At 37.4% G+C, this 15,017-nt stretch overlaps 1 protein-coding gene across 9 annotated transcripts in view; it reads left to right on the forward strand.

The window, feature by feature from the left end:
* The window catches only part of ORC4 (origin recognition complex subunit 4), a 113,083-nt gene that overhangs the window by 84,702 nt on the left and 13,364 nt on the right, over positions 1–15,017 (forward strand). For all 9 annotated transcript variants that reach the window (XM_029224511.1, XM_029224508.1, XM_029224509.1 and 6 more), the window contains 4 exons: positions 2,162–2,248; positions 12,811–12,919; positions 13,647–13,742; positions 13,828–13,895. In XM_029224511.1, the coding sequence (XP_029080344.1) occupies positions 2,162–2,248; positions 12,811–12,919; positions 13,647–13,742; positions 13,828–13,895 (360 nt within the window). The remainder of the gene's footprint in view (positions 1–2,161; positions 2,249–12,810; positions 12,920–13,646; positions 13,743–13,827; positions 13,896–15,017) is intronic.

Below are 15,017 nucleotides of genomic sequence, written 5' to 3' on the forward strand. Positions count from 1 at the left end.
GAGGGGCACTGCGTGCGGGGCGGGCCTGCGGCGGCAGAGGCCGGCGTGTCGTCGCTCCAGCCTGAGTCCCACCGTGCGTTTTCCCGGGGAAGTTGTCCCTGGATCCCGGGAACCTGGCAGTGGCGGGCTGCACAGGCTCCGCGGAAGAGGGGTGTGGAGAGTGACCTGCGCTCGCACACAGGCCCCTTGGTAGAGGCAGCAGCAGCCTTAGCGTCTCCCGCCCGTCTCTGGGGTCCACGCTTTTAGTCGCGGCTCGCGCCCGTCTCTGCGGTTCACGCTTTTAGCCACGGCTCGCGCCCGTCTCTGGAGTTCCTTTAAGCAGCGCTCTTAAACCCCTCTCCTCGCGCACCAGGAAACAAAGAGGGAAGAAAAACTCTCTTGCCTCTTCGGCAGGTGCAGACTTTTCCCGGACTCCCTCCCGGCTAGCCGTGGTGCACTAACCCCTTCAAGCTATGTTCAAGCCGCCAACCCCAGTCCTCTCCCTGCGCTCCGTCCGAAACCGAAACCCGAGCCTCAACTCGCAGCCCCGCCCGCCCCGGCGGGTGAGCAGCAAGCCTCTTGGGCTGGTGAGTGCCGGTCGGCACCTATCCTCTGTGCGGGAATCTCCCCGCTTTGCCCTCCGGCACCCGTCGCTGTGCACTCCTCCGCGGTCCCGAAGCTCCCCCCTCCACCTCCTGCAGTCTCCGCCCGCGAAGGGGCTTCCTAGTGTGTGGAAACTTTTCCTCCTTTACAGCTCCCTCCCACTGGTGCAGGTGCTGTCCTTATTCTTTTGTCTGTTTTTTCCTTTTTTCTTTTGCCCTACCCAGGTACGTGGGGAGTTTCTTGCCTTTTGGGAGGTCTGAGGTCTTCTGCCAGCCTTCAGTAGGTGTTCTGTAAGAGTTGTTCCACGTGTAGATGTATTTCTGGTGTATCCGTGGGGAGGAAGGCGATCTCCGCGTATTACTCTTCCGCTACCTTCAAGGTCCCCTCCAGTTTACATTGTTGATCACCACTTCCCTCTTGAAGTGTTGTCCCTCTTGTTTTCTTTCCCTGGTTTTATTGCTCTGTCTTGGATTCTATTCCAGTCTTCAACATCTTTCTCAGTCTCTTACTTTGCTCCTCTTTTTCCATTTACTTCTTTTTTTTTTTTTTTTTGCAGTATGAGGGCCTCTCACTGTTGTGGCCTCTCCTGTTGCGGAGCACAGGCTCTGGACATGCAGGCTCAGCGGCCATGGCTTACGGGACCAGCTGCTCCGCGGCATGTGGGATCTTCCCGGACCGGGGCACGAACCCTTGTCCCCTGCATCGGCAGGCAGACTCTCAACCACTGTGCCACCAGGGAAGCCCCTCTGGGAAGCCCCTCCGGGAAGCCCCTCCATTTACTTCTTAAACATTTATAATACAAGTTTTACTTCCTGACCACATCTCCCTCTTCACTTCTCCTGGGACATTCTGTTCCCCATAGTTTCATCTTTGATTTTTTTCTAACCCCTCTCCAACCCTTCATCGCTGCTCCCTAGCGGTTGATTCTCCATCAGACATGTCTTCTATAAATGTGTTTAATTCTTTCTTGTCTTCACACCACTGTGTTAATCCGGACTCATTTTGTTTCTTACATGGACAATTGCAGTTGCCTCCAGTTAGGTTTTCCTGCCTTTGTCTTTCCGTACAATCACTTAGCCAAAGCTGAAACTCAGGATGACATGACTACTCATCTTCTGTCCATATGCCACAATCTCCCTGCGTTGTTCATCATGTTCCCTATAACTGGACTGCTCTTTGTAGCATATTGACTCATACAGTTTAAGCATTCTTTGTAACACTTTACCTTGTTTTTGAAGTATAGTAAATAACCCTTATTCTCTGTTTCATTTAGTGGTGCATTTTGATCATCCCATTAGTATGACTGTATAGTTTCCCTCTTTAGACTGGAAATTTTGTGGTAGCAAGGGTTATGTTTTATCTTGGTGTCTTTGGAATTAACGTAAAGGGATAAGAAGAAAAACAATAGAGTGGAAATTTGATTTTGATTTTTGTTTTCCACAAATAAGACCAGCACCTGTTTAATAATGGATAAATACCAGATAGAGTTCATGAGATACACCAGCCAGTGAGGCACAAGATTATAGTTAGGTTTTAAACTGCATTGTTCCTTAATTCTGTTTTGATTATTTTCCTCTAGAGTCTCTCAGAAGATAGGAATGTGCGAGACGTGCTGCAGAAGCATTTCAATGTCAGCAAAAGCCTGCGGTCATTACACACGCTGCTGGTTTGTATTAGTTTTATTTTTATCACTCATTTCTTTAACCAGGTAATTATGTTCTGATGGGAATTGGTTAAACCTCTAGATAAATTTTGGGAAAATAAACATGTCTACTACATTAGGTCTTCCAATCCATGAATATGGTACGTCTTTTCTTTTATTTAGTTCTTCTTTGATTTCTTTCATCATCATTTTATAATTCTCACCTCACAGATGCTGTACATGTTTACAGTGTATACCTAAGTGTTTAGTTCCCTGTGGAGCAATTTTAAATGATATTTTGTTTTTAATTTTGGTTTTAGCATGCCCATTATTAGTGTATAGAAATGTGACTGATTTTTGTGTTGATGTTGTATTCTGCAATGTTGCTGAACTAATTTATTTTAGGACTTTTTTTAACAGATTCTTTGAGATTTTCTATGTAGATAATCATATCATCTGCAAATAGTTTTATTTTTTTCCTTTCTAATTTGTATATCTTTTCTTTCTTTTTCTTGTCTTTTTTGCAATGGTTAGAACTTCTTACACTATGTTGGATAAGAATGGTGAGGGTAGATAATTGCCAGTCTTAGGGGGAAAGGATTTAGTCTTTTACTGTTAAGTATGATATAAGCTGTAGGTTTTTAATACATGTTTATTATCAAGGTAATTCCCATCTATTCCTAACTTGCTGAGAGTTTATTATGATTGTGTTGGATTTTGTTAAATGCTTATTCTGTATCAATGAATATGATCTATGACTTTTCTTCTTTAGCCTGTTGATATGTTGAATTACCTTGCTTGATTTTCGAATCTTGAACTAGCTTTACATGCCTGGACAAATCCTACCTGGTCATGGTCTTTCACCCAGTAATCATATCTTAAGCTTAAACAGTATCAAGAAAGGGGTACTTAATTGTTCTGAAAAGTAAAGTTTTTCCTTCTCTTAGAGTATTTGATACTAGTCTAATATTTCTAGAAAATTATTTATTCATTATTACAAAAGGTATGGCAAATACCTTTCAAAGAGAAAATAATTTTGGTTTCCTGAGTTTCTTCTTGATCACTTCCATTTATAATAATAATGGGTGTCATTTATTAAAGAGCACATGAGTCAGGTGACCTAGTTACTTCACCAGCGTTATGTCTAGTTATATTAATCCTGTTTTTTAATCTTTGGATGTATTTTATCCTTAACCTTTGAGGAAACTGATGCTCATTGAGGTTAAGTAACTTACCCCAGGTCACACAGCTAGTAGACGGCAAACCCAGGACTCAAATCCGAGGCTGTCTGGCTTCAAGCTTATCATAACTGCTTTACTATATGGTTCTGCCACTTTTTACAGATTCTCCTTCTCCATTTCTGGTCTTGCTTAGGAAACTTAAGAGTGTTTTCCTCTCTATATACTTTCCCTCTCGTTAGCACATCCCCCTCCCATTTATCAAAACCACACTGCCATTTTCAACAACAGCTGTCTTTATCACAGAAGTATTACAGGGACTAAGAATTTTTAGAGTAGAGATTTTAGTTATTTATGTACCAAAATTAGACTTTATTTCCTAGCTTACGGTATATGCAGGATACACACACACGTATATACATAAACACACACCTTTCATTATTCTGGGAAAATATCTCTGCCTGAGAATTGTCAACATGAAAAACGATTGTTTTGCCAGTTTCCTATATTTTTAATTCAAGGAGATGACTCAATTTTTGTTTGGGCTTTTCTAATTTAAGAAAAACTTTTAGAATTGGTGGAAATTATAAAGAAAAGAGAAAGACCTGACTGAGATTAAATACAGTTTGGATAATTTTTCAACAAAAATAGATCAGTTATACACATAGAAAAAACACCGTCATTGCATAGCCTAAAGTAAATTTCAGGTTGATAAACCTAACTTTATGTAGAAAAACAAAACTTTTTTTTAAATTACAAGAAACATATAAGAGAATACGTTTGTATTCTTGAGGTAGGGAAACATTTCTTACAGAAGTTACACAGAGCACAAGTCATAACAAAAAAGATGGTTAAAGTTAATTACATTGAATTTTTAAATGTCTAGACACTGAAAGATACCATAGATGAAGTGAAGACTGATAAGGAAAGGAAAAATGGAATGTGTATAATCATCAACATTGTCCATAATATATAAAGAGCTTCTACAGTAATCAATAAAGGAATGAACTGACCAGAGGGCAGACAGCAGAAGCAAGAAGAACTACAATCCTGCAGCCTGTGGAACAAAAACCACATTCACAGAAAGATAGACAAGATGAAAATGCAGAGGGCTATGTACCAGATGAACAAGATAAAACCCCAGAAAAACAACTAAATGAAGTGGAGATAGGCAACTTTCCAGAAAAAGAATTCAGAATGATAGTGAAGATGATCCAGGACCTCGGAAAAAGAATGGAGGCAAAGATCGAGAAGATGCAAGAAATGTTTAACAAAGACCTAGAAGAATTAAAGAACAAACAAACAGAGATGAACAATACAATAACTGAAATGAAAACTACACGAGAAGGAATCAGTAGCAGAATAACTGAGGCAGAACAACAGATAAATGACCTGGAAGACAGAATGGTGGAATTCACTGCTGCAGAACAGAATAGAGAAAAAAGAATGAAAAGAAATGAAGACAGCCTAAGAAACCTCTGGGACAACATTAAACGCAACAACATTTGCATTATAGGGGTCCCAGAAGGGGAAGAGAGAGAGAAAGGACCAGAGAAAATATTTGAAGAGATTATTATAGTTGAAAACTTGCCTAACATGGGAAAGGAAATAGCCACCCAAGTCCAGGAAGCAGAGTCCCATACAGGATAAAACCAAGAAGAAACATGCCAAGACACATAGTAATCAAATTGGCAAAAATTAAAGACAAAGAAAAATTATTGAAAGCAGCAAGGGAAAAATGACAAATAATATACAAGGGAACTCCCATAAGGTTAACAGCTAATTTCTCAGCAGAAACTCTACAAGCCAGAAGGGAGTGGCATGATATACTTAAACTGATGAAAGGGAAGAACCTACAATCAAGATTACTCTAATCAGCAACGACCTCATTCAGATTCGATGGAGGAATCAAAAGCTTTACAACAAGCAAAAGCTGAGAGAATTCATCACCACCTAACCAGCTCTACAACAAATGCTAAAGGAACTTCTCTAAGTGGGAAACACAAGAGAAGAAAAGGACCTACAAACACAAACCCAAAACAATTAAGAAAATGGTCGTAGGAACATACATATTGATAATTACCTTAAACGTGAATGGATTAAATACTCCAATCAAAAGACACAGGCTTGCTGAATGGATACAAAAACAAGACCCATCTATATGCTGTCTACAAGAGACCCACTTCAGACCTAGGGACACATACAGACTGAAAGTGAGGGGATGGAAAAAGATATTCCATGCAAATGGAAATCAAAAGAAAGCTGGAGTAGCAATACTCATATCAGATAAAATAGACTTTAAAATAAAGAATGTTACAAGAGACAAGAAAGAAAACTACATAATGATCAAGGGATCAGTCCAAGAAGAAGATATAACAATTTTAAATATATATGCACCCAACATAGGAGCACATCAATACATAAGGCAACTGCTAACAGCTATAAAAGAGGAAATCAACCGTAAAACAATAATAGTGGGCGACTTTAACACCTCACTTACACCAAGGGACAGATCATCCAAAATAAAAATAAATAAGGAAACAGAAGCTTTAAATGACACAATAGACCAGATAGATTTAATTTTATTTATAGGACATTTCATCCCAAAACAGCAGATTACACTTTCTTCTCAGATGCACACAGAATATTCTCCAGGATAGATCACATCTGGGGTCACAAATCAACCCTCAGTAATTTTAAGAAAATTGAAATCATATCAAGAATCTTTTCTGACCACAGCGCTATGAAATTAGAAATCAATTACAGAGAAAAAAACATAAAAGACCACAAACACATGGAGGCTAAGCACTAAGTTACTGAGTAACCAAGAGATCACTGAAGAAATCAAAGAGGAAGTTAAACAATACCTAGCGATGAGTGACAATGAAAACACGACGATCCAAAACCTATGGGATGCAGGAAAAGCAGTTCTAAGAGGGAAGTTTATAGCTATACAAGCCTACCTCAAGAAACAAGAAAAATCTCAAATAAACAATCTAACCTTACACCTAAAGGAACTACATAAAGAAGAACAAAAAAAAAATCCAAAGTTAGCAGAAGGAAAGAAATCATAAAGATCAGAGCAGAAATCAATGAAATAGAAACAAAGAAAATAATAGCAAAGATCAATAAAACTAAAAGCTGGTTCTTTGAGAAGATAAACAAAATTGATAAACCGTTAGCCAGACTCATCAAGAAAAAGAGGGAGAAGACTCAATAAAATTAGAAATGAAAAAGGAGAAGTTACAACAGAAACCACAGAAATACAAAGCATCCTAAGAGACTACTACAGGCAACTCTATGCCAATAAAATGGACAACATGGAAGAAATGGACAAATTCTTAGAAAGGTATAACCCTCCAAGACTGAACCAGGAAGAAATAGAAAATATGAACAGACCAATCACAAGTAATGAAATTGAAACAGTGATTAAAAATCTTCTAACAAGCAAAAGTCCAGGACCAGATGGCTTCACAGGTGAATTCTATGAAACATTTACAGAAGAGCTAACACCCATCCTTCTCAAACTCTTCCAAAAAGTGGTGGAGGAAGGAACACTCCCAAACTCATTCTGTGAGGCCACCGTCACTCTGATACCAAAACCAGACAAAGATACTACAAAAGAAGAAAATTACAGACCAATATCACTGATGAATATAGATGCAAAAATCCTCAACAAACTACTAGCAAACAGAATCCAACAACACATTAAAAGGATCATACACCATGATCAAGTGGGATGTATCGCAGGGATGCAAGGATTCTTCAATATACACAAATCAATCAATGTGATACACCATATTAACAAATTGATGAATAAAAACCATATGATCATCTCAATAGATGCAGAAAAAGCTTTTGACAGAATTCAACACCCATTTATGATAAAAACTCTTCAGAAAGTGGGCATAGAGGGAACCTACCTCAACATAATAAATGCCATATATGACAAACCCACAGCAAACATCATTCTCAATGGTGAAAAGCTGAAAGCATTTCCTCTAAGATCAGGAACAAGGCAAGGATGTCCACTCTCACCACTATTATTCAACGTAGTTTTGGAAGCTTTAGCCACAGCAATCAGAAGAAAAAGAAATAAGAGGAATCCAAATTGGAAAAGAAGAAGTAAAAGTGTCACTGCAGATGACATGATACCATACATAGAGAATCCTAAAGATGCCACCAGAAAACTACTAGAGCTAATCAATGAATTTGGTAAAGTTGCAAGATACAAAATTAATGCACAGAAATCTCTTGCATTCCTATACACTAATGATGAAAAATCTGAAAGAGAAGCTTAGGAAACACTCCCATTTACCATTGTAACAGAAAGAATTAAATACCTAGGAATAAACCTACCTGGGGAGACAAAAGACCTGTATGCAGAAAACTATAAGACACTGATGAAAGAAATTAAAGATGATACCAACAGATGGAGAGATATACCATGTTCTTGGATTGGAAGAATCAATATTGTGAAAATGACTATACTACCCAAAGCAATCTACAGATTCAATGCAATCCCTACCAAATTACCAATGGCATTTTTTACAGAACTAGAACAAAAAATCTTAAAATTTGAATGGAGACACAACAGACCCTGAATAGCTAAAGCAGTCTTGAGGGCACAAAACAGAGCTGGAGGAATCAGACTTCCTGAGTTCAGACTGTACTACGAAGCTACAGTAATCAAGACAGTATGGTACTGGCACAAAAACAGAAACATAGATCAATGGAACAGGATAGAAAGCCCAGAGATAAACCCACGCACCTATGGTCAACTAATCTATGACAAAGGAGTCAAAGATATACAATGGAGGAAAGAGAGTCTCTTCATAAGTGGTGCTGGGAAAACTGGACAGCTACATGTAAAAGAATGAAATTAGAGCACTCCCTAACACCATGCACAAAAATAAACTCAAAATGGATTAGAGACCTAAATGTAAGACCAGACACTATAAAATTCTTAGAGGAAAACATAGGAAGAACACTCTGACAGAAATCACAGCAAGATCTTTTTTGATCCACCTCCTAGAGTAATGGAAATAAAAACAAAAATAAAGAAATGGGACCTAATGAAACTTCAAAGCTTTTGCACAGCAAAGGAAACCATAAACAAGATGAAAAGACAACCCTCTGAATGGGAGAAAATATTTGCAAATGAATCAGCAGATAAAGGATTAATCTCCAAAATGTATAAACAGCTCAGTAGTAAAAAAAACAACCCAATCCAAAAATGGGCAAAAGACCTAAATAGACATTTCTCCAAAGAAGACATACAGATGGCCAAGAAGCACATGAAAATTTGCTCAACCTCACTAATTATTAGAGAAATGCAAATCAAAACTACAATGAGGTATCACCTCACACCAGTTAGAATAGGCATCCTCAGAAAATCTACAAACAGCAAATGCTGGTGAGGGTGTGGAGGAAAGAGAACCCTCTTGCACTGTTGGTGGGAATGTAAATTGATACAGCCACTATGGAGAACAGTATGGAGGTTCTTTGAAAAACTAAAAATAGAACTACCATATGACCCAGCAATCCCACTCTCAAGGCATATACCCTGAGAAGACCATAATTCAAAAAGAGTCATGCATCAGTGTTCATTGCAGCTCTATTTACAATAGCCAGGACATGGAAGCAACCTAAATGCCCCTCGACAGACGAATGGTTAAAGAGGATGTGGTACATATATGCAATGGAATATTACTCAGCCATAAAAAGGAACGAAATTGGGTCATTTGTTGAGATGTGGATGGATCTAGAGACTGTCATACAGAGTGAAGTAAGTCAGAAAAAGAAAAACAAATATCATATATTAATGCATATATGTGGAACCTAGAAAAATGGTACAGATGAACCGGTTTGCAGGGCAGAAATTGAGACACAGATGTAGAGAACAAACGTATGGACACCAAGGGGGGAAAACCGCGGTGGGGTGAGGATGGTGGTGTGCTGAATTGGGTGATTGGGATTGTCATGTATACACTGATGTGTATAAAACTGATGACTAATAAGAACCTGCAATATAAAAAAAATAAAATTTAAAAATTAAATAAAAAAGACCACCTGAGGCCAGTTTAAAGGAGTGCAGGCCCTGCATACACCCTGATCCTTATCAGCAACCCTGGCCTTGAACCATTGTTATAAAACTCCTCACTAAATCCTCCCAGGTTGGGACCCACAGTTTTCAAGGGCAGGAGTCTGCTGTCTCCCCCTTTGCCTGGCAAAGCAATAAAGCTATTCTTTTCTACTTCATCCAGAACTCTGTCTCTGAGATACAATTCAGCATCTGTGCACAGAGCCCAAGTTTTTGCATCCTGTCCATAAAAAAAATAATAATAATGAAAAATAAAGGAAAGAACTAAGAATATGAGTGCAAGCAATCCACCATTGTAGAATCCCACATGACTTAAAAATTGCAAAGATATTTAACCTCTCCAGTAATTAGGGAAATGGTACAATTTAAACTTTACAGTTAAACCCTTTTTTCTGCCAATCTGGTGGGTGTCAAAAGTTTTATGTCTGGGGCTTCCCTGGTGGTGCAGTGGTTGAGAGTCCGCCCGCCGATGCAGGGGACACAGGTTCGTGCCCCGGTCCGGGAGGATCCCACCTACCGCAGAGCGGCTGGGCCCATGAGCCATCGCCGTTGAGCCTGCGCGTCTGGAGCCTGTGCTCCGCAACGGGAGAGGCCACAACAGTGAGAGGCCCGCGTACCGCAACAATAACAACAACAAAAGTTTATGTCTGATGATATGGTGACTGTTACGTTTATTGCTGCTAGCAGTGTAAATATGTATAGATACTTTGGAGAGCAATATGGAAAATTAGGTATCTAGAGAGACTCAAATACACAAGAAGGCATGTACAAGATTGTTTATTGCAGCCTTGTTTATAGTCCCTCCCCCAAAATGACAGATACCCATCAGTAAGGGAAAGAATAATTAAATTGTGCATATATACAAAGGAATATAACAAAAAAAAGAATAAACCACAATTGACATCTGGACATAGATGAATTCTCATGACAGATGTTTAGTGAAGAAAGAGTAGCATTAAGTACAATATGGTATTTATATAAAAGTTGAAAACTACTCTATATTGTCTAGGAATACAAAGATATGTAGTAGAAGGATGAAGACTTGCATGATTTTTTTACATGGAGAAGAGTAGAGAGTCCAACCAGGGCAAGAGACAGGAGCTTCAACTCTGTAAGTTTATATTTTGTAAGCTGAGAAAGTGGTCATGGATATTCATTATATTATTCTCTTGCCTTTTTATATGTCAAAAATATTTTATAATAAAAGGAAAAAGAAAAGGTAAGAGAAAGGGAAGGAGCTACTGGGTACCTGGATCCCTCCCAGTATGGGGAATGAAGGACAAGGATTACCAAACTTTTTTTTCAGTTAAAGACCCTGGGCCCTGGTTAAAAAAGGGAGAGAGTTCAAGGCAATAGAAATAAAAGGAAAAATAAACAAATGGGACCTAATCAAACTTACAGGCTTTTGTACAGCAAAGGAAATCATAAAGCAAAAAGACAACCTAAGGACTAGGAGAAAATATTTGCAAATGATGTGACAGACAAGGGCTTAATTTCCAAAATATACGAACAGATCATACAACTTAATAATAACAACAATTTAAAAACCCAATCGAAAAATAGGCAGTAGGCCTAAATAGATACTTCTCCAAAGAAGGCATACAGATGGTAACGGGCATATGAAAAGATGTTCAACATTGCTAATTATTAGAGAAATGCAAATCAAAACTACAATGAGGTACTGCCTCACACTGGTCAGAATGGCCATCATTAAAAGGTCTACAAATAACAAATGCTGGAGAGAGTGTGGAATGTAAATTTGTGCAGCAACTATGTTGGTGGGAATGTGAATTCGTGCAGCTGCTATGGAAAACAGTATGGAGGTTCTTCAAAAAACTAAAAATAGATTTGCCATGTGATCCAGTAATCCCACTCCTGGGCATATATTTGCACAAACCTATAATTCAAAAAGATACATGCAACCATATGTTCATAGCAGCACTATTCACAATAGCCAAGACATGGAAACAACCTAAATGTCTATCGATAGATGAATGGATAATGAAGATGTGGTACACATATATACAGTGGAATACTACTCAGCCATTAAAAAAAGAATGAAATAATGCCATTTGCAACAACATGGATGGACCTAGAGATCATCATACTAACTGAAGTAAGTCAGAAAGAGAAAGACAAATACCATATACTATCAGTTATATGTGGAATCTAAAATATGACACAAATGAACTTATCTACGAAGCAGAGACAGACTCACAGACATAGAGAATAGACTTGTGGCTGCCAAGGGTGAGAGTGGGGTGGTGGAGGGATGGATTGGCAGTATGGGATTAGCAGATGCAAAATATAGGTAGAATGGATAAACAACAAGTTCCCACTGTATAGCACAGGGAACTATATTCAATATCCTGTGATTAAACCATAGTGAAAAAGAGTGTATATATATGTATAACTGAATCACTTTGCTATACAGTAGAAATTAACACAACGTTGTAAATCAACTATGCTTCAATAAAATAATTTTTTTTTTTTTTAAAAAGGGAGCTTCTAGTGTTAATGTCCCAAATACTACGTGGCATATACTTACACTAAGAAATTACTCATTGTTTACCTGGAATTCAAATTTAATGAGATGTCATGCATTTTTACCTGCTCACCCTACTTATATGACTAAATTTAAATGCTGAGTCAATTATATTTCAATGAAAAATAAATTTTTAAAAAATTAAGTAAAATTTAGATGTTAGGAAAGTTACAAATAAATAAATCTTCAAATGCAGAAGTTTTTGTTAGTCGTTGGACAGAGAACTTGCTACATGGAGGCAACTTGTCCTTGCTTTCAAGGAGAGTTGTTTCTTGGTATAATTTTGTTTTTGTTTTTTTATTTTTACTACAATTGAATATAAAGTAGCTCACCTCTATCACTTAAGACTAATAACCTGGATTGGTCGATTGGGTGGTAAGAAAGTTTTTACAAGTCACACTTCTGCCTTTTTGGTTTGGTTTAGTCTGGGGCTTTAAATAGTAGTCTTACTTATTTTTGGTCTCTTCTCCTCACCCTACTCCTTCTAAAGTATTTTTCTTTTGAGGAGTTGTAAACAAACAAGATATGCAAATGGAAAGGGGTAGAGAGAGCAGCAAGAATTTTTTAATGCTTTACATTTATACAGTTACATGACATATGAACTGAAATACTGTATTTTAATAGAGCTAAATATGAGAATACCTTTCCCAGGCATTACTGTTTACTCTTTCATAACTCTGAATTAAGAAGATTTGTTCAGTAATATCTCCAAAGTGCCTAAGTAAATATGCAGTTGTTTTTCTGATCTGCATTTCCTTAGATGCTTGCTTTAAATCGTGTAACACCATCACACCCATTTATGACTGCAGCAGATCTGATGGAGGCAAACCAGCTGTGTAGCATGGACTCTAAAGCAAATATTGTACATGGTGAGAAACCTGCTTAATTAGTAGTTTTTTAAATGTTTGAGTTTATATAATGGTATTATTTTCAAAATTATAATTAACATTGGGTATAGTATTTTATATACAGAATACTTTTATATCCATACGTCCTTTAACTCAGCCCTTTAAAAGGTATTGTTCCTCCCATTTAAAGTGAAAGGAACTCGAGGCACTGCCTCACTTGCTACATTGTAAATCCAGCTGAGACTGTATTGCAGGCGTTCTCATTGCACCAAGTGCTAATGAAGAGCGCTGGCTTTTAGCCATTTGGGGTTCACTATCCCTTTTGAGAATCTAATGAACCTTCTCCTCTCCAGGAAATAAAAAAATTAGATATAATTTCCAGGGGATTAGAGATTCTGAATAATCGAGGGCCCTGTGTAATTTTAAAGTTACATCATAATTGCAGCTCTGGTTTATGTGGTTAAGTGTTAGATAGTATTGTCTCGAATCCTTGTACCATCTCTGGAAGTTTAGAAAGATCCTCTTTTACATATATGAAAACTGAGCTCAGGGAGGTTGAGTAACTTTCTTAAGATTATTCAGATAATAGTGACTGAAACACATTTGAACCTAGAGGAGTGTCTTGACCTCCCTCCACCCCTCAAAACCATAATCTTTCACTTTATCCTTCTATTTGAAGGAAAGTTATTTCAGCCTTATGTATCAGTAAATAAACTATACCTCATAGTTTGTTCCCCTTTTATTATAGGTCTGTCAGTCTTGGAAATCTGTCTTATCATAGCAATGAAACATTTAAATGACATCTATGAAGAGGAGCCCTTTAATTTTCAAATGGTTTATAATGGTGAGATGAGACATTGGTATTTTCTAACACTACTACCCCCACTGCTTATTTGAAGCTACTAATGCTGTCATTGCTTTCTGTCCAGAGTTTCAGAAGTTTGTTCAAAGGAAGGCCCATTCTGTTTATAATTTTGAGAAACCTGTTGTCATGAAGGTAAGATTTTTAATTTTTAAAGGCTTATTTTTATATCTGATTTGATTGTATATATCATAGTTGCACTTTCATTAATTTTGAAACATTAGGTATTATCATAGGAATTTTATTCAAAACAGACCAAAAAAATCAATCTAAAAATGAAATGTTTGAATCATTCTGAAGAATGCAGCCAGTTCTTTTTACAGTTTTGGGGGTATACTGCCCTCTACTGTCTCTTCCTAGAACTGGCATCGTGCAAAGGATCTACTCGTTACAGTCATAACCCTATCCCTTTATACCTCTAAGGTTGGCTTTATAATCTCAGCAGTAAAAAGAGACCGAATGGGTCATTAAGAAAACAAAAAAGAATCTCATTGGCTGGTGAGGGTATACAGAGAAAGTTTTGTTAGGGGTGAGGCATGAGTTTTAAAACTTGAGGAACTTTATTCTAGCATACCATTGTCCACCAGAAATATGAGCCACATAATGTAATTTTAGATTTTCTAGTAGCAACAAAAAAGTAAAAAAAAAAAAAAGGTGAAATTAACTTGGACAGTAAATTTTATTTACTGTACCAAAATCTTTTGATCTATAGTCAATATAGAAAATTATTAATGAAGTTTTTTATTTTCTTTGGTGTTAAATCTTTGAAATTCTATGTGTTTACATTTAAAGCACATCTTAATTCACTGACTATTCATTGGAAATAATTGCTCTTTAGATTCCTTCAATTATTTTTTTTAGATTCCTTAAATTATTTAGCTGAAGTAGATTTACATTATGAAATTGTTTCAAACATACAAATTTTCTAAGTGTTAGTTTTTTAATTAAACTTAATAAAAATTAAATAAAATTAAAAATATTGTCCCACATTTCAGATGCTCAAGAGCCCCGTGTAGCTAGTGGTTACCTATTGGACAGCGCAGCTCTAGAGGACTTTATGGGAAGAAACACCTTTTTTGATTTTTTTTAAGCAGTGGACCCATAACTTCTTTAGCATCCTTTATAAGGGATTAGTAGTCAATTTTATTTCTTACAGCAACCAAAAAATGTGAGATCAGGGCATTGCCATTTCTTCAAAACAATAGGAAAAGTATTTAGAATACTGGAGGTTGGTTTTTTCCTCCCTTCCTAATGTCC

This window comes from Monodon monoceros, unplaced genomic scaffold (genome assembly GCF_005190385.1).
Source record: "Monodon monoceros isolate NGI ecotype Baffin Bay Population unplaced genomic scaffold, NGI_Narwhal_1 Super_Scaffold_16, whole genome shotgun sequence".
NCBI lineage: Eukaryota > Metazoa > Chordata > Mammalia > Artiodactyla > Monodontidae > Monodon > Monodon monoceros.